Genomic DNA, 25,310 nt, shown 5'->3' with positions numbered 1-25,310 from the left:
TCTCGCTCTGCAGGCCTACTTGTTGTTCCTAGAGTATTTAAAAGTAGAATGGGAGGCAGACCCTTCAGTTTTCAGGCCCCTCTTCTGTGGAACCAGCTTCCAGTTTGGATTCAGGAGACAGACACTATCTCTACTTTCAAGATTAGGCTTCAAACTTTCCTTTTTGCTAAAGCATATAGTTAGGGCTAGACCAGGTGACCCTGAATCCTCCCTTAGTTATGCTGCAATAGACGTAAACTGCCGGGGGATTCCCATGATGCATTGAGTTTTTCCTTTCCAGTCACCTTTCTCACTCACTGTGTTAATAGACCTCTCTGCACTGAATCATATCTGTTATTAATCTCTGTCTCTCTTCCACAGCATGTCTTTCATCCTGTCTTCCTTCTCTCACCCCAACCGGTCGCAGCAGATGGCCCCGCCCCTCCCTGAGCCTGGTTCTGCCGGAGGTTTCTTCCTGTTTAAAGGGAGTTTTTCCTTCGCACTGTTGCCAAAGTGCTTGCTCATAGGGGGTCATATGACTGTTGGGTTTTTCTCTGTATCTATTATTTTAGGATCTACTGTACAATATAAAGTGCCTTGAGGCGACTGTTGTTGTGATTTGGCGCTATATGAATAAAATTGAATTGAATTGAACACTGAAAGAACATCACACACAAATTTGCTTCCAGCACTTTCACACAAACATCTACTGTCATTATTCATGTTCCTGCTCCTCTGGATTCACACGGAGCTTCTGCTCTTTATTTACGTGTTGCCATGGTGAATCGTAGTATCGAGACTCCATAACTCAGACTTTTGATTGTTGGAACAAGTCGATGCTTCAATGCGTTAAATTGTGTTACACAAAAATAAGAAAAGCAAAGTTTTCACGTTGTTCAGGCAGAATTGAGCGTTGAAGAATAAATTCACACGTCAATAAACATTTTCGTCAGCACAAGCAGGACAATGGAAGCAGGAAATACCCCAAAACTGCCATTTCTCATTCTACAACTTCAACAACTGCACATGAATTAAACTTCATACACAGACCCACAGTCTATGATTGCTCTGAAATCTCACTGACAGCCAACAGAAATAAAGGAAAGTCCAGACTGACAGTCTATGTGGGTTTAGGCAGTGAACTGCTCACGCTGCGTTCAAGTGCATCACAAACTATTAGAATTGGATCCAACTTTGTGAAGCAGATTTCTTCTCAGCTGCTGTTTTGAACATTTCCTCATGAACTGTATTGAACTCTGTAAATGAACTGAAAACTATTTCTACATTTGAAACTATGGGTTCATTTTCCCGTTCACTTCTGTACGTTAGTGTTTAAATGAATGTTAGACTGGGCTCCATGGAAACACTTGGACTGGTCTCAACTGCCTTCTTTCTGTAGTCATTCCAACAGAGTCCTTTCTCTTCTCCAACTTCTGTTTGAAATCCTCTCACAGAGTTGACTCCTGCTTTGTTGTTATGTTTGGGCCTGTGTTAGGCTGCTCGGTGTTCCTCTGCTTTAACACAATATATGAATATGCAATATAGAAATATGAAATATAGGGAAACAACAGCAGCTGCAGTCAGTGAACTCACCTCAGAGTCTCCAATCGACAGTTTGGACTCTCCAGTCCAGCACGCAGAAGCTCCACTCCTGAATCCTGCAGCTTGTTGTTACTCATGTCCAACTCTGTCAGATGGGAGGGGTGGGACTTGAGCGCTGAAGCCACAACTTCACAGTGAGTCCCTGAGAGTCCACAATCAGCCAGTCTATGATTATAGAAAATATAAAATGTGTTATTATAAAAGCAGAAAATCTGCATTATAAACACAGACTGAATGTATATGAAGACAAAACAGAGTGACATCATAATCTGATGAACATCTGCTCTTCACATCTGTGCTTCAGCTCCTCTTACTGTGTTTGACATGACACAATGATTCAGTCTCTCTGGCTTTAATCTGCAGATGGTGTCACATTTAGGCTTCCATAATGTCCAATCAGAGAGCATGGTTAAGAACAGCAGCAGGACTTCCACAACATTAATTTTCCAAATGTTCATTCTGACATGACAGTCTTTATTCCAAAACATGGATTTTCCATGTGTACAAATCATTTGTGAGTCTCAGTAGACTGTTGCTACATCTCATGAATCTCTTTAATAGCTGGATTTGTTAACATCAAATCAGCTGAATGAAACAAGTTTCATTTATTTGTTCATAAAGCACATGTAATAACAACAGAGAGTTGACCAAAGTGCTGTACAAAGTAGTAATTAAAGTGGGGTGGGGAGTCCCAGATTTAAATCTGGGACTCTCCACCATTCGACCTTAGAACTGAAGAAGCTTCTCGGATGAGAGGTGAAACGTCTTCAAGCAACTTAAAGAAGTCCAGACGCTTTTCTTTGCAAGCTCCTATGACTACTAATGGACAATGGTCAGAAAAGATCGCATCACTTATTTACAAATTAGAAATTGGTAATCCAGTACACAACACAAGGTCCAACATGTGGCCCTGTACATTTGTTGGATCCAGTACATGCTGGGTGAGGCTGAAAGAGTTTATCAAATTTAAAAGGTCTTCAGCCAGCAGGTTGGAGGAGCAGCATACATGAATATTAAAATCACCTCCAATTAAAATTTGATCATAACTTGGGTTGATTCCTGCTAAGAAACTAGAAAAATCTCAAATAAAATTGTTATATTTTGGGGGTCTGTATATTACTCCAACGAGTGTTGGGCGTGGGTTTCCCAATTCAAAAAGTAGGATTTCGATTTCGCTTGAGTAAAAGTCTGTTGAATGTTGTCTATATGTTAGCTTCTTTCTGAGGACAACTGCAACTCCACTCCCCTGTTTTCCCGTCCTCAGCAGATTCAAATAATCACAGTCGGGAGGTAAGAGTTCAGTAAAACATTTGAGCTCTCAGCCAAGTTTCCGTTAGGAGCATAAGGTCCAGATCCCGGTAAGTAAAAAAAGTCCTTTAAAATAAAGGTTTTGTTAGCTAATGAACTAACGTTAGCAAGGCTAATCTTTAGTGAAGTCAAGGACGTGGAAATATCGGCCCGCCGAAGCGTCCGCAAGTACTGGAAGTTTACTCCTCTCTGATGATGTCGAGGAAGCCGCAGGCATGGGTTTATTGTAGTAATCTCAGCGACAGGAACCACACAGGGGTAGGTCATGGTTAGACCATGGTGCTACATAGAACCGACAATCAACACAGGAATACGTAAAGTGCAAGTGTGGAAAAATTGCCAAACAACACCCAAAAAACCAAAACAAAGACAGTGCAACACCAGACAGGACAGAACAGTGCAAATGAAAAGTCCAACAATGACAGCAGATTATGCAAAAAGTAACTTCATGTATGTAGGTATGCTTGTGTGTGTGTATGACATTGTGTAGATAGTAGTGCAGAAGCAGAGAATGCACACATGCTATATCAAATTTCTCAATGGTGCGACTAAAAAAAAAATCCTACGTAGCACCAGTGTGACCAGCCACAAAAGTCTCCGCAACTCTGAAAGTCTCAATGTGGTCAACAACAGACACACATTATGCCCATATCTTGGTAACCAATAAGAGATAGTCGGGAGTGGGACCTCTCTGACTGGCCGTAGTCCAGAAATTCCTGTAGTCCTACGTTTGAAAGTGCCGGCGGATAGAGAGAGACGTAAGCACAAGGCACAGACCTGATGCATCAGAATCAGTAAGGTGTCGGCTTTCTCACCTGATGGCACAGACACAGACGCCGTCAGGGCTGAAACCCGACAGCTTACAGATTCTGATACTGCAGGTTTTGTCACGCCAACCAAAATTGACTGAACCAGTAGCAAAGGTCAATCTACGATTCACATTTGATAAACATCGTCATGAATTCCCTCTGACTTTTGCTGTTTTGCTTCCACCACAATAAAATCACACTTCCTGCACAGCTCTCTCTCTCTCAGTGTAATTCAAGAACAGTTTCCCGTCTCAAATCTCTGTTTTCTGCATTATTCATTCACTTATTACGCACAAGTCATGTACAGTAATGTCGGTCGTTGTTTGTTTTTTCCTTTCCAAAAATGATAATGGTAAATGTTAAATATGGTAAATAATATTGCGCCTAGCTACTTAACTGAACTCCTCAGCCTGTATACCCCAAGGACAGCCCTAACATCATTGGGTCAGCTGCTCGTTGCAACCTTAGTCCCGGCTGAAGACCAGAGGTGACCGTGCCTTTGCTACTGCTACACCCAACCTCTGGAACAATCTTACAGCTGACATTCACGCATCTGAATCTATTCAATCTTTTAAACTATGATTAAAAACTTATTTATTTAATCTGGCATTCCCAGCTAGTTAGTGTTTTTATCAGGTAGTATCCACTGTATTCTATACTGCACATATATTGTTATCAAATTTTGTTTGCATATTTATTTGTTTTTAAAGGTTTCCTGTGTTGATTAACATGTCATTAGAAAAATTACATGGCACTTATTGGGAGATACCTAATTTAGATTATACATAAAAGATAATTACCAGCCACTGTCAGATAAGCCACTGATTATGGAAGAAAAAAGAAAAGAGAAAAGAGAAAAGAGAAAGAAAAAAAAGAAAAAAGAAGGAAAAAAGAAAAGAAGGAAAAAAAAAGTATTCACTGTATTTCGCAATCGCACCTATATGCAATCTTAACTTATATTATTGTATTACCAGAATAATCTTCCAGTTGATATTTGCGTCTGAATTTATTCAAATTACGATGAATAACTTATTTGTTTAATTTAGCATTGCCAATTAATTAGTGCTCTGTTTCATCTGGTAGTGTATTTTGCACTTTGTTATTGCATCCTTATAGGGTGACCTAAAATCCATATCGCGGTATAATTTGAAGCATGTGCGGTAATTCTTTTTTTTTTTCTGTATAACGTATTTTCCACCCTAAAAATACTTTAATTTTCTCAAAAATTGAGAGTGCGCCTTATGTATGAATACTCAGGGCTCTAGAGTGCGCACCAGTGCGACCAAATATTCGGGTAACAAAAAAAAAAAATCTGCAACCTTCCGTGTGGTCAACAACTGACACACATTATGCCCCTATCGTGGTCTAAACCAATCAGAGATAGTCAGGGGCGGGACCTCTGATCGGCCATGGTCCAGTTGAAAGTGCAGGTGGAAGAGAGAGGTGAGTAGCTTGAATAAAGCGATATCGATTCATTAAATCCTGAATCGACTTTTAAATATAAATGTATTTTGCCAGAAACGCCAGAATCTTAGGTTAAAGCTCATAAAACTATTTCAACAACCACCAAACATTAAGTGAGAGCAGGTACACGGACTCCACACAGACGTAAACAACGAGCGGACCCGATGCATCAGAATCAGCTTTGTCTTTCTTGGCTTTCTCACCCGACGGCCCGAACACGGGCATGCTGTCGGAGCTTAGCGATTCTGATGCATCGGGTCCGCTTTGTGTTTATGTCTTTTTTGCGCTGATTATGAGCTGCAGGTTTTGTCTCTCTCCAACCAAAATTCGCAGAGCCAGCAGCAAAAGAAGCAGCAAACTACGCTTCACATTTGATCAATGTCGTCATGAATTCCCTCTAACTTTTGCTGTTTTCCTTCCACCACGATAAAAATCACACTTCCTGCACAGCTCTCTCTCTCTCTGTACTTCAGGAACAGTTTCTCGTCTCAAATCTGTTTTCTGCATTATTCATTCGCTTATTACCCACCAGTCTACCGTTGTTTACAGCGCTGTCTTTTTCTTTTCTTCATTTAAATGACCTCGGACAAGAAAGCCTATTTTTTCTGTTGTTCAATACTGAAGAAATTTAAACTTTTTAAAATTATGCAGAACATTGCAGAATATTTTTAAGGTTATCTGCTATAAAAAGCCAGGCCAGAAAAATCTCCTTTTTCAGTTTTATTCTCAGTTACTTTCACACAAAGGCATCTGCTGTGATGCTCACAATTCTGATGAAGTCTCATGTGTATCAGTACTGATAAATGATCAGAATTATAATATTTCTGACTGTCTGAGGCTAAGTTGAATCGAATCAGGACTTTGAGAACCGGAATCAAATGGATTATAGAAATCAGTGATGATACCCAGCCCTAGTGAGCAGCCTAGGCCTGAGAGAAGTGGATGTAGCTGTAATAAGAAAAGAACTATTGATAACTTTTTTGTTAAGTTAAGGCCTGATCTGTCTGAAATTCATACTCTGACACGGTGCCATCAATCTTTGAATGCTGAAAAGGCAGCAGTGTATCCAGGAAACACATTATACGTGATAAATGCACTGCCCAAGTGTCCCCTCTCCCCAATGCCTTTCAGCAACAGACAGCAGCAAACAGGTTGTCAGAGGAGCCGAGATGATGATTGAGTTTAACATTTTCTACAATATTGACAAAGTGCAAAAGTGCACATGTAAAACTGCGGTGTTAAGCGATGGGGTTGAAAAATTTGTTTGCGCCTAACTTTTTAAAGTTAGGCGTACCGGTGCGCCCATGGCAAAAAGTTAGTCTAGAGCCCTGATTCTGGTTGTGTTTACTGACCTCAAACCGATTTTATGTAATACACGGCGTGCAGAAATCTTTGGTAAGCTACAAAGCCGCACTGCTTGATGGACTGTCGGAGCATTACGTCTGCCATAGTAAGGAGCCTCGCGGAGTACAAAGACTTCACTTGCAGAATTTTGAACACGGTAACAAATCTGGTCGATTTCTAGCTAATGTGGAATTAAAGAAATTATTATACTGCTACTATTCATAACCATCATCTTTATCATTGCATTAATCATCATTTCATCAAAGCATTTATTGAAGCTGTTGGCATTATGTTATAATTTGTATTACAGGTGTTATTCAATTCAATTCAATTCAATTTTATTTATATAGCGCCAAATCACAACAAAAGTCGCCTAAAGGCGCTTCATAGATGTGTTATCATAATAACATATTAACATTTGCATGCACGCTTACAATACATATATCACATATAATCTAGAAATAGGCCTGAATAAAGGCCTGAGTGTATTGAGCAACCTGCTGCGTTTGAGTTTGCTTGGTAACAGATGACTCAGAATAAGTCAAGAAGTATACCTCTAAAATGTCTTTATTTCCTCTGTAAAGTGTGCATTTTTTGGTGGTTATTTTGAGGAGCTGTCTGGATGAGGCTATTTGAATAACCAAGTCATTCATTATTATCTTTTATTCATTTATATTCTTTTTTATTAAGCTTTGAGTAGTGGCACTTGATTAAAACATGTATTCAATATATTACATATATACTTTCAGTACACATATGAGAGTGGCTTCTGTCTGGTGAGAGGTCATGAGTTTAGTTGGCGAGGTGAGACAGAGTGCATTTGAGGTCGACACACACACACACACACACACACACACACACCGTAGGTAAACTCATTTATAGGTAAGAGTTCAGACCTATTTTGTGCCTGCGTAAGTGACAGTTTGTTGTAGGACGTGCGTCTGATGTTCCAGAGATAAGCGAGAGTCAGAAGATGAACAGGAAGCACCTGCCGTGGAGACGAGAGAATGTTCTTTTCAAACCTGTCAAAGTTGTCAACAGAACATTTGTGGTTTTGAAACTTATGCATGTGATGTATCTGCTTTGACGCATGAGGGGCCGTCATAAATAATACCCTGATGTTATAAAAACAACTGCTTGTGTATTATTGGGCAGAGATCCTGCAACTGGCGTTTGGGCTGTGTAGGGGTCTCTCTCTTCCGGAAGATGATTGAATAAAAAGAAATATAAAATGTTTTGACCACTATGAGTCAGGTTTTCTCTGTTCTATCATGGGGACAAAAGAATCGGGGTTAACACTAACCAGCTAAAAAGAAAGAAAGAAAAAACAACTATATGTGCTGTTAACGATGAACGACGATCTGGGAACACTGTATATGACCCTGAAAGAATGAACAACATTTTTAGGGATTTCTATGAAACTCTATATTCACCACAACTAAACCTGGCTGAAAATGAAATTGATCAGTTTCTTGACAACGTAACTCTTCCAAAATTATTAGACAGTCAAGCAATGGCACTGGATTTGCCACTGACATCAGGTGAACTCCAGGAAACCCTGATAAGTAGCCCAATAATAAGGCTCCAGGTCCAGACGGCTTTCCTGCAGAATTCTACAAAGAATTCTGGACGATTCTAGCACCAGTTTTCTACAGAACGTTGCAGGAAATCAAGGAAAATGGCAGAGTACCACCAAATATGAATTCTGCAAACATTAGTCTCCTGCTAAAACCAGGCAAAGACCCTTTATTTCCCTCAAGCTACCGTCCAATATCCCTTATAAATGTAGACCTCAAAATAATCTGCAAAGCTCTCTCAAAGAGACTGGAGAAGATAACCCCCCTCTTAATTCATCCTGACCAAACTGGTTTCATAAAAGGTAGGCACTCATCAACAAATACACGTAGATTACTTAATTTGATAGACTACTCATGCAGTAAAAACATTGAAACCATAATATTATCTCTAGATGCAGAAAAAACGTTTGAGAGAGTTAACCAGAAATTTTTATTTGCAACTTTACACAAATTTGGTTTTGGATCCTCTTTCATAAACTGGTTAAAAATATTATATAATTCCCCAACAGCTTGTGTCAAAACAAATGACCAAACATCCTCCAGCTTCTGTCTCCTGAGGGGCACCAGGCAGGGATGCCCACTTTCCCCTTCACTGTTTGCAATTTTTCTTGACTATCCATTAGAGATGGTACGATACCACTTTTTTTATATCTGATACCGATATCATAAATTTGGATATCTGCCGATACGAATCCAATATAGTGTTTTTTAATCAATAAAACTGTTTTTTTTATATCTTGCTGCATTTTGTATAAGTTCATACTCAAGTTTAAATAAACAACACTAAAGCTATTCTGTTATACCTGTATGCAAAAACAAAACAAAGCACTGCATCCAAAATATTTCATAGTTCAGCAAAACTGATCAATCTAATAAACTTAAACCTGCTCCATCCTCCCTATTCTGGTATTTTAAAGAGTAAGCAACCCAACTAATAGTGCTCTAAAACTCCCAGCAAAAACATAAATAGGGAACCCCCCTCCCTCCACCTCATGATGCTTAATTGACGTAATCAACTTTAATTTGATGCAGTGTGAAAAAAAATGCACAGAAATCAATTATTTTTCTACAATATTTAAATAGATTCAACATCTTTCTTCAACAGAACTGCAGACTGCACAGATGGTATCTTCCCAAAGGAAAAAGTACTATAGCTTACTAGGGTATATTAGACTTAATAGTTACTATATACAGTAATGGACTTCTATGCATTTTACATCAGATTAAAACTTTGGGTGTAAGATTCAGATAATTATTTATTAAAAGCTCGACATTTTAAATGAGAATAAGAAAGAAAAGTATGTCTTTGTGCCCCCTTTTCCCTGTTCATGCCCTATCGGCCCCCCTGGCTAAACTTTGCTAGATCCGCCCCTGCACAGTTACGTCAGCTGTGTAGAAAAAGATCCTGGTGTAGAAAGTAATATTAAATAAATTCTAACAACAGCTTATCAAGCTTAAACGTGCTGTTGTTGTTCAGCCGCTGGTTTCCTCTTTCTGGTGCAAAGTGGACCAAAAACAAACAAGAGAGACGATCAGCTGATCATTGATCAGTTTCACATTGAAGTAGCAGCAGGAGAGAGAGAGAGGCAGTCGCTCCATATATCGGTTGTTAAGCTTAACATGGGAATGCTTTACAAACACTCAGAGGTCAATGCATTTTTGTAGAAAATGCATTGACCAAAATGGCGATTATGTAGAAAAATAAAAAAAGTCTTCAAGCTTTAAAATTATGTCATTATTATGGAAAATACAGTTGTCTGTATTTCTAAAATAACTGACCTTACTTTTGGGATTGCCTTCATATTAACACTGATTTTCTCAGGTGTTCAAATACTTATGTCCAGCAGTGTAATACAAATAAATTATTTAAAAATCTAAAAAGTGAGTGGCAGGGTATGGAGGGACACATCAGTGTCCAATGTAGTGGTTTATGTGCAAGTATACCATCAACACTGACACAAATACAGGAAAACAGGCTTTGACTTGCTGTAACTGTAGTGACTAGGGCTGGGTATCGTCACTGATTTCTAGAATTGATTCAATTCCGATTCACAAGGTCAGAAATATTATAATTCAGATCAGTACATTTCCATATTTTTATTTCTATAAAAAGAAAGCTGACACTTGCAAGACTTCATCAGAGGTGTGAGCATCACAGCAGATGCCTTTGTGTCAAAGTAACTGAGGATAAAACACAGAAAAACATGAAGGAGATTTTCCTGGCCTGGGATTTTATAGCAGATGACCTTAAAAAAATTCTGCAGTAGAACAAAAACAAAAGAAAACCATGAATCAACATCTGAACATTACCTGATGCTGCTGAAGTGAAGCAGAGCGAAGTTACAGAGGTTTGATTAGAGACACAGCTGAGCATTTGCAATTTTGCATAAATTTAAAAAGTTTACATTTCATCAGTATTGAACAGCAGAAATGAGGCTTTGTTTTCGGAAGTAAGTAAAAGGACAAAAACAGCGGCCGACAGCGCTGTAAACAACGGTAGACTTGTGCGTAACAAGCAATCGAATAATGCAGAAAAAAGATTTTTAGACGGGAAACTGTTGTTGAAGTACAGAGAGAGAGAGAGAGACAGAGAGAGAGACAGAGAGAGAGAGAGCTGTGCATGAAGTGTGATTTTATTGTGGTGGAAGCAAAACAGCAAAAGTCAGAGTGAATCCATGACGATGTTTATGTGAAGCTAGTTTGGATCTTCTTTTGCTGCTGGTTCGGTCAATATTGTTTGGAGAGAGATAAAACTAACAGCTTCAGAATCAGATAATCAAAACCCACCCCTAGTAGTGACCACTATGTGTGAAAGGGTCAAAGAGGTTAACAGTGACTTAATCCACATTACTACATCCTAAAAAAAAAAAAAACACTCGAAATTTAAATTAAACCCATGGAAAAAAATATTTAGAAAATGTATCTTAGTGGCTACTCTATGTATTCATATACAAAATAATACTAACAGCAAATTTATTTAGAAATATGACGTGAAATCTGTTATTTTCCCTGATTTTAATGTCAGACTTTTTAATGACCTACAGCAACCCTGGTGTACTTCTAAAAAACAAATCTTGGACTCACCGAGCCTTTCTGTAGTTCCTCACAGCTGGAATCAGTCTCAGTCGTCCCTCTGCTGTTGTGTTGTACTTCTGCAAGTCAAACTCATCCAGAACCTCCTCTGACATCTGCAGCATGAGGGCCAGAGCTGAGCACTGGATCATAGTGAGGTTCTTCTCTGATCTGTTCTCTGACTTCAGGAACTCTTGGATGTACTGATGTACTGAGAGGTCGTTCATCTCCATCAGACAGTGGAAGATGTTGATGCTTCTGTCAGGAGAGGATTTAAACTTCTTGTTATTCTTCAGGTTGTTGATGACTCTCTGGATGGTTTCTGGACTGATCTCTTTCTGACCCAGCAGACCTCCTAAGAGTCTCTGGTTGGACTCCAGACAGAGGCCATGAAGGAAGCGAACAAACAGGTCCAGGTGGCCATTTTTACTCTGGAGGGAATTCTTCATGGCTTGCTTCAGAAAATCATCCAGAGATGACTCCTCATATTTTTTTCCCAGGAAGTTCCTCAGCTCATCTTTCTTCCAGTTGGTGTGACAGTGGAACATGTAGACTGCAGCCAGAAACTCCTGGATGCTCAGATGAACAAAGCAGTAGACTGGTTTCTGGAAGATCACACACTCTCTTTTGAAGATCTCTGTACAAACTCCTGAGTACACCGAGGCCTCTGTCACATCCAGACCACACTGCTCCAGGTCTTCTTGGTAGAACATGATGTTTCCTTTCTCCAGATGTTCAAACGCCAGCCTCCCCAGCTTCAGAAGAACTTTCCTGTCAGCCTCCGTCAGCTCCTGTGGACTCGTCTCATGTCCCTCGTGGTACTTGATCTTCTTCCTCTTTGTCTGAACCAGCAGGAAGTGTGAGTACATGTCAGTCAGGGTCTTCGGCAGCACTCCTCTCTGCTCTGTAGTCAACATGTGCTCCAGAACTGTAGCAGTGATCCAGCAGAAGACTGGGATTCTACACATGATGTGGAGGCTCCTGGATGTCTTCATGTGGGAGATGATTCTGCTGGACAGCTCTTCATCACTGAATCTCCTCCTGAAGTACTCCTCCTTCTGGGCGTCAGTGAAGCCTCGTACTTCTGTTACCCTGTCAACACATGTAAGAGGGATCTGATAGGCTGCTGCGGGTCGGGAAGTTATCCAGACGAGAGCCGAGGGAAGCAGATTCCCCTGGATGAGGTTTGTCAGCAGCTGGCTGACTGATGACTTCTGTGTGACGTCAGACAGCAGCTTCCTGTTGGTGAAATCCAATGAAAGTCTGCTTTCATCCAGGCCGTCAAAGATGAACAAAAGCTGAGAGACAGCCAGCTTCTCTGCTGTGACCTTCTGTAGTGTTGGATGGAAAACATGGAGCAGCTCCAGAAGACTGTACTGCTCATCTCTGATCAGGTTCAGCTCCCTGAATGAAAGCAGAACCACCACACTGACATGTTGGTTCTCCAAGCCCTCTGCCCAGTCCAGAGTGAACTTCTGCACTGAGAAGGTTTTTCCAACACCAGCCACGCCGTTGGTCAGAACCACTCTGATGGGTCTCTGTTGGTCAGGTAAGGCTTTAAAGATGTCCTGGCACCTGATTGGAGCGTCATGGAGGGCGTCCGTCTTGGAAGCTGTCTCCAGCTGCCTCACCTCATGTTGGGTATGAACCTCTTCACTCTGTCCCTCTGTGATGTAGAGCTCAGTGTAGATCCTGTTGAGGAGGGTTCTACTTCCTGTTTCATCACTTCCTTCAGTCACACGTTCACATCTCCTCCTCAGACTGATCTTATGTTCATCTAAAACCTCCTGCAGACCAACATCTGCTGAAAGAAAGAAAAACAGAAAGAAAACTCTTCAATGTCTGAACAACAACAAGAAGTCCAGTTTTCAGAAATGAGTCCATCAGCAGACAGATGTTCAGTCTTACTTTGTACACAGCTGCTCTGACTGGCTGTCTGCAGTCCAGCTCTGCTTCTGGATCTTTCTCCACACTGGGGACAGGACGAGTCTCCTGATGAAGCAGACTGGTCCCAGTATGAGGAGATGCACTGTCTGCAGAACCAGTGTCCACAGCGTGTAGAGACTGGATCCTTCAGGACGTCCTGACACAAAGCACAGCAGGACAGCTGCTCCTCCTCACAGACACCACTCCTCTTCCTCTTCCTCCCTCTGTGAACACATTTCTTTATCACTAAAATCCTTGACTGTCAGTGACAAACATCCAGATTTGATGACACTGTGCAGAAGCTCTGATGGTCACAGAGAAAAGTCAGAGTGGAGAAACTTGTGTTTGAGTTCAGTTCAAGTTTCCTGTCTTATTAAACACAGAGTGATCAGCCTACAAACTCCACAGTAAAAGCCTTCATCACAGAGCTGATTATGTCCTTCACTGGATGTACTGGAAGTTTGGGATCCATCACTTTGAACTGACCTTTGACCTCCTCTAAAAACTGTCGTGGGGCAGCGGTGTCACATTCAGAGCTTTCAGCTTTATTTTGAAAGAGTTCAGTCATCAGGAAGTGAACTTCTGGGTTATGATTTTCTTTCTATTATTTTACAGAAGTGAAGAAGAAGAACTAAAAGCTTTGAAATGATCTGAGTGATATTTTTGAACATTGCCACCAAATTGAGTTCAGCCTCCAGCAGTAACTTTGTTTCATGATGCCTCCCTGATGATGTGATGTTTGATTACAAACCTGTTTATGTGTTAGACATTAATCACATGAACACAGGCAGAAAAAAGAAGCCAATGAAACAAATGACAGAAACGTGTTCATTCACTGCCATAATCCATATTTGATATGTACAGATGTTTGTAAAGAACACGTGTGCAGCGCTTTGTTCTGAGTATCTGCTGTCAGCACACAGTGCAGCAATAACTACAACCACACGTTTCTGTAGATCCTGAACATCAGCCTGGAGGAATCTGACCTCAGGTCTGCACACAGAGGAGCTTCACCTCTGGGATGATGCTGGCTTCAGCTCCTTCTACAATCAGGCAGAAGGTTCTGCACCATCAGGACACAAACAGAGAGGAGCTTCTATCCTTAGACCATCCAAGTACTAAATCAGAACATGCTCCCCTCATAGCATCACCATCAGGGTTTAAACAAGACCTTACATCATGTTCTTGTCTCACTGTCATATTTCAGATCATATCTGATTCATTATGACATCACACGCTGCTACACTGATCCTGCTGCTTCATTAGTGCTGATATTACTCTGCTCACTCTGTTCAGTTACTCTGTTTACATCACGTTGCTCATTTGCTTTGTTCTGCTTGCACTGCTCTGTCAGTACATGCTGTGCTAATGTGGCACAAAGCACTTTAACATTACATCTGCACAATGTTTCATTATTTCATTTAATGATTGTTTCTAATGTTTTGTCCAGTCACAGGAGCAGCTCAGCACATTTCACTGTGTTGTACGTGTATGACGATGCCTGTGACAAATAAACAGCCTCGGACTCTTCAATCTTCTTCTTTCTTTGGAGATCAGCTAAGTGGCCTGTTGAGACCATCTTTCTATTTCTGATGACTCAGTTCAGATTATTATCCTGATACTTTCATTTAAAATGTGATGGAATCATTTTTCTGATGTTCTGACACAAATACACCAAAACAAAGCCAAATAGCATAAAAGTTACACACAGTGCTGTTCTGTTCCTCGTCACTAAATTCAAAGCTTATGTTAGTTGTATCTGTTCTGGGCTGTCAGAAACGGAAAGATGATTCACAGACTGATACTACAGATTTGTGTCACATCCTCACAATTCTGTTTGATTCATGCACAGACACACTTACACACACAAGTTCTCATAAAAATACAAGCAACTAAAAATACTAAAAATAAAACACTTTTTAAATATTAAAGATCAACTTAGAAAGTGCAACTTCTACTTTAAAGGTGAACAGTCTGGGCCTCCGGTTGTGTCATGCTTTTTCTAAGAAAAGTAATAACCAATTCCAATTTTCTTCTCTCGTTTGTGAAACTGGGTCATCTTTGTGTCATTTATGTTTTACATCACATTTATGCAGAAATATATATATTTTAAAAATCATAATAAAGTGCTCACAAAATTTCAAACACCCATAAATGAGTCAGCAGATCTCTTGCATGGTCAGTTGAGGTCCATGATTGAAGTTCACTGTTGGTACAGGTTCATTACTGAAGCCTGGAGGTCTGTCTCTGGAACAGTCACTCCTCACAGACGCACAGCTGGGTACTGGAGACTGTGACCTCTGACCCCTGCAAACACACACAGATTACATTCATATCACATCAATTACTGATAAAGTATACCACAAAAGCCATAAAAGCAGCACAGTACTGCTCATTCACCGCTGCATTCAAAATGTCTTTTAAGGAGACTACTTTGTAGGAGTTTACATACAGTTTTTGTTGTCATGACAACATGTACAATGCAAAGTGCATACTCAAAATAAATAAAACCCTTTTTAAAACGCAACTTTTACTTTGAATGTGAACAGTCTGGGGCTCTCGTATTGTGTCAGGCTTGTCTGAGTTTCACTGTACACTTTGGAGAATGGAACAAGCCGATACGTCGTCGTTCTGAGTTTCATTGCACGTCTTTGTCCAAAATGACAGACGGAGGGCAAAGTAGATGCATTTGCATCAGTTGGAATATAAACCCAAAACTAGCATTATCATACACAGACCACTGTTAGGAATAATTTATGAAGTCAGTGTTAGAATTACAGTCAGGAGCTCTCTTACATGGTCAGCTGAGGTCCATGATTGAAGTTCACTGTTGGTGCAGGTTCATTACTGAAGCCTGGAGGTCTGTCTTTGGAACAGTCACTCGTCAAAGACGCACAGCTGGGTACTGGAGACTGTGACCTCTGACCTCTGCAAACACACATATGTTACATTCATAACACATCAGTCCCTAAAACTCTAAAATATTGAGCTTCAGAGTTTGAATCCCAAATGCTGTATGTAATCAAAGTGATGTTTATTTTGTGTTGCAAATTAGTAAATTTAAATATAGTTTTAGTTGAATATGAGTAGGGCTGGGCGATATGGCCTAAAATCAATATTGCAATATAATTTGAAGCATGTGCGGTAACGATATATATCACGATATATTCTTTTCTTCTGTATAACGTATTTTCCACACTTAAAATCCTTTAATTTTCTCAAAAATCGAGAGTGTGCCTTATGTATGAATTCTGGTTGTGCTTACTGACCTCAAACCGATTTTGGCAGAAATCTGTTAAAAATGTTTTAGTACAACTTTGGTAAGCTGCACTGCTTATGGACCAGAGCATTACGGCTGCCGTAGTGAGGAGCTTCGCGGAGTAATCTGGGTCCAAAACTCCGTCATCTTCAGGTCCCAAAGTCAAACCAACACTGAGAGTTGAAAAACTGTCTAAATTCTTTCATCTTTAATAAAATCCTCAGCGTTGCTGCTTTATCAGGTGTAACAATTAAGTTTAACATCCATGAAAACGGAATTTATGACATTTAACAGAGTTAGAAGTTAACAGGAAGTTAGCTCGCTAGTTTCCACCTAAACATGACATACCATGTTCTGACTGAGAGATTTTTGAAACTAATTCAAACGTACAGCTCTGCTATCACTTCCAACATAAATGAAGACAAAACTAAACAGCAGTGGTGTTTGCAGGGTTACTGAAGTAGGTCTACCTGGTATATAATGTTGTGCTACGTGATTTTTTGTCATGTTATGTTCTAAGTTGAAGGCATTGTATAAGTTTTTGTTCAAATTTCGATCGAATGATGAGGAAAGGATTAAGACGTTGTAGGAATGTTTAACTTATTTTAGAGTTTAGAAATGTGTTAACATAGAATGTAGAATTATTGTAGAGACACTGACACTGCCCTCAATGTAATAAAGGCCTGACTGTGTCATGAACTTAGGAGTAGATTGTAGGAGACCCCTCCCCCAGTTGAACTGTGAAAGGTCTCAACATTTGTAACTGGATAACTGTGGTCTGGAAGGGAGATGGGTTTTATGACCGGCAGGGAGTCACATACACAGAGACACACACACACACACACAAAGTGCTTTAACTGTTACACTCACACATACATACAGGTACGCACACACAGGCATTCACGTGCTCGTGCACATAGACGCAGACACAGAGTTTGCAGCACACCGTGGGGGGGTTTATGATAGGGTCTCCCCTACAAAACTGTGTTTCACAGACAAAGGGGTGAAGATTTTGCAGAGGGACATCGGCCTCGTCTTCCCTTCTAGAAGTGCATGCTTAAATGAAGATGAATCAAGATGAATAAAAGTTTTGTGAAATAACTACTGAGTTCCGGTGCCGTCTCTGGAAGTTTCAACGAATAAAAGAACCGGGGTAAAACTGATTTCGCAACAACGTCAACCTGTGGGCATAGGGCTAAATGAGGATATACTTCTGCCTGCTCCTTTTCAAACAACTGAATGGAATGATATTCTGCATATTATGCAACAACCTTTGAACTCTGAGAGTCAGCAGATCTCTTACATGGTCAGCTGAGGTCCATGATTGAAGTTCACTGTTGGTGCAGGTTCATCACTGAAGCCTGGAGGTCTGTCTCTGGAACAGTCACTCCTCACAGACGCACAGCTGGGTACTGGAGACTGTGACCTCTGACCTCTGCAAACACACATATGTTACATTCATAACACATCAGTCCCTAAAACTCTAAAATATTGAGCTTCAGAGTTTGAATCCCAAATGATGTATGTAATCAAAGTGATGTTTATTTTGTGTTGCAAATTAGTAAATTTAAATATAGTTTTAGTTGAATATGAGTAGGGCTGGGCGATATGGCCTAAAATTCATGTACAGCATGTGCAGTAACGATATATATCACGATATATTCTTTTCTTCTGTATAACGTATTTTCCACACTATAAGGACTTAAAATCATTTAATTTTCTCAAAAATCGAGAGTGTGTCTTATGTATGAATTCTGGTTGTGCTTACTGACCTCAAACCGATTTTGGCAGAAATCTGTTAAAAAATTTTTTAGTACAACTTTGGTAAGCTGCACTGCTTGATGGATTGCGATGGAATTGTGATTCTGTAAACAGCACAAATGCTAGGAGGCTGGGAAATAGTTGATACCACTTTTCCCAAGGATGAAGATCACCTAAAGTGTGTCACTTTGCCATGCAGATTTGATCATCTGCAGAGAAGCCTTCTGCGAGGGAGAGATGTAAACAGACGAGCCTTTCATCTACATTTAACTCATGTCAACTTCTCTAGGCTGGTTGAGGGGGAATTGGAGAGAAACGGTAGTGTTAGGTGTGACTGTTGTTATTGTAACTGTGATTTTTCTTATAAGTGAATTGCCCAGAGACAGATCTGAATCCATTCCGGCGACTCCACCATGACAGGCCACGGTGAAGCGAACCAAACGTAGTGAAACAGGTAAATCAGATGAGTGTTTTGATTATTATGGCGGTATAGAGTTGGACTACGTTAAAGGGTCCACAATCTCGTATACATTTGATCTTTGTGCTGTCATTAAATGTAAGGGCTTGCTGAACAGTTGGGTCCAACATCTTTAATGGCAGTACAAAATCGGATGACGTTAGATATGTTGTTGGGAGAAAAAGGGGGCGTTTGCGCAATGTTTGGGGATATGTATTGTACTTTTATTCCAAATAACACAGTTCCCGACGGCTTTGTGACCCGAGTTCTGGAAGGCCTAAAGACGTTGTCCATCACAATGCATGAGCATTCGGGAGTGGATAACCCGCTGGAAGCGTGGATGACCTGTCTTTGGGCAATGGAAAGGTTTCATTATGTCAATTATGGTTTCTTTGTCTGTTTTTACTGCAATATTAGCGACGTGTGGGTGTTGTTGCGTGCCTTGTATCAGAGCCTTGTTCGTAAGACTCATCAATCGTGCTGTGGGAGAATCTGATACAAAGGCAGACACCAGGATGCCACTTTTGGGAAATGGGGAGTCACAGTATGAAAACATTATGGTGAAAGATTTAGTGTAGTTTTATCTGCCTTAGGGCAGATAAAAAGGGGGACCTGTAGGAATGTTTAGCTTATTTTAGAGTTTAGAAATGTGTTAACATAGAATGTAGAATTATTGTAGAGACACTGACACTGCCCTCAATGTGATAAAGGCCTGACTGTGTCATGAACTTAGGAGTAGATTGTAGGAGACCCCTCCCCCAGTTGAACTGTGAAAGTAAGACAAAGAGGAGTTAATGCTGAGTGGAAATTCCCCAGAGGATATCTGGGTGGGGTCTCAAAATTTGTAAGTAAGTAAGTAAGTAAGTAAACTTTATTTATTAAGCGCTTTTCGCAGACAGACAATCACAAAGCGCTGTACACAAATATTAAAATAAACAGTAAAATCAATAAACATTATATACAATGTAAAAGATCAAATATAAATAATGTGAAAATATAAAATATGTAGATCAACGAAAGGCTTGTTTGAACAGAAGGGTTTTTAGCTGTTTTTTGAAAGAACCCACAGAGTCAAGCAAACGTAATTGTAGTGGCAAACTGTTCCACAGCCTTGGTGCAACAGACTGAAAGGCTCCGCCCCCTTTTGTCTTCAGTCGTGTACGGGGAACAACTAAGAGACTCTGAGTCTGTGAGCGGAGATGACGAGCAGCAGTGTATTTTATAAGAAGCTTGGAACTGTAACTGGATAACTGTGGTCTGGAAGGGAGATGGGTTTTTATGACCGGCAGGGAGTCACCTACACCCACAGTGTTTTAACTGTTACGCACACTCACTCACGTGCACACACATACATACAGGTATGTGTACACAGTCACTCACAAGCACTCATATAGACACGCGGGAACGTGCACATGTAGGCCCTCACGTGCTCGTGCACATAGACGCAGACACAGAGTTTGCAGCACACCGTGGGGGGGTTTATGATAGGGTCTCCCCTACAAAACTGTGTTTCACAGACAAAGGGGTGAAGATTTTGCAGAGGGACATCGGCCTCGTCTTCCCTTCTAGAAGTGCATGCTTAAATGAAGATGAATCAAGATGAATAAAAGTTTTGTGAAATAACTACTGAGTTCCGGTGCCGTCTCTGGAAGTTTCAACGAATAAAAGAACCGGGGTAAAACTGATTTCGCAACAACGTCAACCTGTGGGCATAGGGCTAAATGAGGATATACTTCTGCCTGCTCCTTTTCAAACAACTGAATGGAATGATATTCTGCATATTATGCAACAACCTTTGAACTCTGAGAGTCAGCAGATCTCTTACATGGTCAGCTGAGGTCCATGATTGAAGTTCACTGTTGGTGCAGGTTCATCACTGAAGCCTGGAGGTCTGTCTCTGGAACAGTCACTCCTCACAGACGCACAGCTGGGTACTGGAGACTGTGACCTCTGACCTCTGCAAACACAAACATCAAAAACTGATCAGTTCTCTCTGACAGCCATATGATCAGCTGATCCCTCTGTGATATTGTGTCTGCTTCATAACGCTGACAGGTCAGCCAATCATCAGCCAGTTTTTCTGTCTCTGAATGAACTCAGTTTGTTCTCAGCTCTTCTCTCTGATTCTGCTGCACTGACTTCACTTCAGTTCAGATCTTAGCAAGAAAACAAGTCAATAAAAATCAAACTCAGATCAAACAGTTTGAACCAATCACAGATCAATGATTCTGTCGTGGTTATGTTGAAATGACTAATAAAGTTAGTAGTGTTCTTACATTGTTGCTGCAGGTCCATGACTGTAAGGTGGAGGTGTTTGTGTAACCCCGTCACTCCTCACAGACAAACGGCTGGATGCTGCAGATGTTGCTCCATCCTCTTCCTCCATCTTCTTGATGTCAGGGTGGAGTTAGTCTGAGAGGTAAACACACACACTCAGAGGTGCTGTTGTACTGGAAGCATCACACTGACGGATTTCTAATGTTGGAGCTTTGGCCCTAAAGTCCAAACCGGTTATTTTAGAGGCTCAAAGTCTTTAAAAAAACACCAAAACCATCACATTATTTAATAAGTACATGATCAGGTGGATGAAGGAACTCACGCTGTGTCCCATTTCAGGGTATGCACGCTTGAAGTACGCATTTTAAGTGCGGTTACGTCACCACCACGCGACGACGGCTGTCCCAATTCGAAGTGTACTTCAAACGCATACTCCAAATGCGCCGTCGATTTCCCCAAATATCAAGCGTGGTCCGGTGCACGCTTCATGGTCCCATATATCCCACAATTCATAGCGCGGAGGTGGGTGTGGATAATTTTGCCAAATACGGCAGAAGGGAGCGGCCGAAGAGTGAAGTAAGTACTGAATATGACGTCACTTATTTATGTGCGAATGTTTAATGACTAAGAACATTAAAACATTGCTGTTGGCCACATGACGGCAAAGTTATGTGACATTAGTGATGTTTGTACTTACAGCATTAACTTGGTTTTAAAGCCTCTACTTCTAAATATACATATAGTCGACCTTAATCTTACAGAGAATCTGATGATTTTATGGATAATTAAAGTCAGTCATATATCCACAAACACAACAAGCTGAAAGTCAGATATATATATATATATATATATATATATATATATATATATATATATATATATATATATATACAGTGGGGCAAAAAAGTATTTAGTCAGCCACCGATTGTGCAAGTTCCCCCACTTAAAATGATGACAGAGGTCAGTAATTTGCACCAGAGGTACACTTCAACTGTGAGAGACAGAATGTGAAAAAAAAATCCATGAATTCACATGGTAGGATTTGTAAAGAATTTATTCGTAAATCAGGGTGGAAAATAAGTATTTGGTCACCTCAAACAAGAAAAATCCCTGGCTCTCACAGACCTGTAACGTCTTCTGTAAGAAGCTTCTCTGTCCCCCACTCGTTACCTGTATGAATGGCACCTGTTTGACCTCATCATCTGTATAAAAGACACCTGTCCACAGCCTCAACCAGTCAGACTCCAAACTCCGCCATGGCCAAGACCAAAGAGCTTTCGAAGGACACCAGGAAAAGAATTGTAGACCTGCACCAGACTGGGAAGAGTGAATCTACAATAGGCAAGCAGCTTGGTGTGAAAAAATCAACTGTGGGAGCAATCATCAGAAAATGGAAGACATACAAGACCACTGATAATCTCCCTCGATCTGGGGCTCCACGCAAGATCTCATCCCGTGGGGTCAAAATGATCATGAGAACGGTGAGCAAAGATCCCAGAACCACATGGGGGGACCTGGTGAATGACCTGCAGAGAGCTGGGACCAAAGTAACAAAGGTCACCATCAGTAACACACTACAACGGCAGGGAATCAAATCCCGCAGTGCCAGACGTGTTCCGCTGCTGAAGTCAGTGCATGTCCAGGCCCGTCTGAAGTTTGCCAGAGAGCACATGGATGATACAGCAGAGGATTGGGAGAATGTCATGTGGTCAGATGAAACCAAAGTAGAACTTTTTGGTATAAACTCAGCTCGTCGTGTTTGGAGGAAGAAGAATACTGAGTTGCATCCCAAGAACACCATACCTACTGTGAAGCATGGGGGTGGAAACATCATGCTATGGGGCTGTTTTTCTGCCAAGGGGACAGGACGACTGATCCGTGTTAAGGACAGAATGAATGGGGCCAAGTATCGTGAGATTTTGAGCCAAAACCTCCTTCCATCAGTGAGAACTTTGAAGATGAAACGAGGCTGGGTCTTCCAACATGACAATGATCCAAAACACACCGCCCGGGCAACAAAGGAGTGGCTCCGTAAGAAGCATTTGAAAGTCCTGGAGTGGCCTAGCCAGTCTCCAGACCTCAACCCCATAGAAAATCTGTGGCGGGAGTTGAAAGTCCGTGTTGCTCGGCGACAGCCCCAAAACATCACTGCTCTTGAGAAGATCTGCATGGAGGAATGGGCCAAAATACCAGCTACTGTGTGTGCAAACCTGGTAAAGACCTATAGTAAACGTTTGACCTCTGTTATTGCCAACAAAGGTTATGTTACAAAGTATTGAGTTGTATTTTTGTTATTGACCAAATACTTATTTTCCACCCTGATTTACGAATAAATTCTTTACAAATCCTACCATGTGAATTCATGGATTTTTTTTTCACATTCTGTCTCTCACAGTTGAAGTGTACCTCTGGTGCAAATTACTGACCTCTGTCATCATTTTAAGTGGGGGAACTTGCACAATCGGTGGCTGACTAAATACTTTTTTGCCCCACTGTATGTGTGTGTGTGTGTGTGTATATATATATATATATATATATATATATATCATAATAATCTGACAATACTATAATATTGGCCATATTATATTTACACAGTGAGATGACTTTAGTCTCATGAACAACATCAGCTAATTGTTATTTACTAGCTAATCTTAAATGACTGTTCAGTACAGAAATGAAGCCCAACAATCATGTTTTACAGTCCTGTGGTCTCAGCCTCAGATACTCAACTAATCACAGTGATGTCATGACAAAAATGATTGACCAACAAAACGTTTTTCTCCTTCATTTCTGTCACACAAAGCTGTATGTAACGTGTCTCGCGGTTAGTATCATGGTTGCTAGGCAACCTGAACAGCGCGACGTAGGCTAGACCGTCCCATTTCACAAGCCTCTCACTTCCGCACTCGTACTTATAGTACGCACCGTACGTAGTACGCGTAGTGTGCGTACTTCAAGCGTGCAGACCCTGAAATGGGACACAGCTGACATGTGTTTGGGATCATCATCATGGTGAGGAGCCCACATGTTACGGCTCCTTTGGAGAGAAGCTGAGGATCACTGCAGGAAGTGAGCTCATGAAACCAAACTGCAAACTTCTACCTTTATTGATTTATTTTGGAATAAATTAAATATAAAGGTGCCAAAAACTGCCTGCAGCTTCTGCTCTGTGACAGGAAACTACTGTCAGGCTCAAAATGACTTCAGATTATTCATCACAGAGTGTTTATAGATCACAGGACACGTTACAGTTTTAGTGTCGATGTTTTAGTTTAAAAGAATGACGTGATAAGGTTACTGTTACTGTGAATCTGCGCGCTCATTGGCTAATACCCTGAGACTGACAGGTGGTTATCCAATCAGCGTGCGGCCTCACAGGCATAAAACTCAAAGTTTCTGAAGGGATTTTCAGATCAGACCTGATGTTTCTGCCTACAGCCTGTTTACCGATATAATCAATATCAGATATCAGAGCAACAGAAACCTCGGTGATCAGGACGCCGGGACTGAGAACTGGAAGTGGCTCAAACGTCGCACTTTCATAAAGTCAGCCTGAGCTCCACTCAGAGTTTCTGTCGCCATTTTAGTTTTTAAAGACGTCTGGATAAGGGCGGGTCTTTCTGTAAACCTGCGCGCTCAAGATTGACAAGTCGTTATCCAATGAGCGCGCGGCCTCTCCCGACATAAAGTAGTTTCCTTTGAAAAACCAAAGTCTGATTATTTTTGCCTCCACTGACGGAGCCTGTTGTTCCCGCCACAGAGACACAGTAATGTCAGAGCGGTGTTAACACTCACCTGCCTCAGCACAGCTCTCACTCTCCTCCTGCTCTCTAACACTAAATGGAGGCTCAGCTAAACTGCGCACTTCGCTTCACTTGCTCTCTACTTACAGGAAATCAACGGAGTGGACGGAAAGTGCTGAGAGGAGCCGACCGGCCTCACATTTCACCCACAGACACGAACAGCGTGGAATTATTTTGTCATAAGAAGAAACATATTCATGTTAACGCTCACCTGCCTCAGCTCCACCTTCCTCCTCCTGCTGCTCTGAGGATCAACACTTTCACTTTCACTGCTCCTCCCTAAACACAGAGGATGCTGGGACTTGTAGTTTTTACCTTGTGTGATATTTATGGCTGTGACACTAAATCACAGCACGAAGGCTTCCTGCAAACATGTCACAGGCGATAAAAGTTTCACATTAAAGGTGAAGTTATTTTTCTGTCTCATGTTCAACAAACAGTGAGCTGGAAAACTGAAGAACAGACTTCAGACGTTCCCTGCAGAGTTTCTGCTGCTCGGTCGTCTGCATGTTGCTGAGACTGAGCTGATGATGAAGCTGTGATGGGTTTATGGCACGTTTGGTTCTGGAGAAGAGTTTTACTGTCGGTGCAGGTGAAATGATCAGAGGTTACAGCCTCTGGCACTGGTTAAAGTGGAGGCAGCGATCAGGACGGCTGAGCAGCAGAGGTCTC

The 25,310-nt window shown here is 41.1% G+C and overlaps 1 protein-coding gene across 1 annotated transcript; it reads right to left on the bottom strand.

Moving 5' to 3' along the window:
* Positions 1–1,568: 1,568 nt before the first annotated feature.
* On the bottom strand, positions 1,569–24,956 carry LOC146504776 (protein NLRC3-like). The gene is made up of 9 exons (XM_085183674.1): positions 24,850–24,956; positions 20,835–20,970; positions 20,384–20,515; positions 17,644–17,775; positions 15,878–16,009; positions 15,257–15,388; positions 13,064–13,305; positions 11,168–12,959; positions 1,569–1,746 (listed from the first exon to the last, which is right to left on the bottom strand). Exons 2-9 carry the CDS (start codon positions 20,942–20,944, stop codon positions 1,569–1,571), a joined length of 2,850 nt encoding a protein of 949 aa, XP_085039800.1. The 5' UTR covers positions 20,945–20,970; positions 24,850–24,956.
* Between the last annotated feature and the right edge of the window lie 354 nt (positions 24,957–25,310).

The sequence above is a fragment of the Neolamprologus multifasciatus genome, chromosome 13, assembly GCF_963576455.1.
Source record: "Neolamprologus multifasciatus chromosome 13, fNeoMul1.2, whole genome shotgun sequence".
Classification (NCBI taxonomy): domain Eukaryota; kingdom Metazoa; phylum Chordata; class Actinopteri; order Cichliformes; family Cichlidae; genus Neolamprologus; species Neolamprologus multifasciatus.
This window is presented reverse-complemented; position numbering and strand designations above follow the sequence as displayed.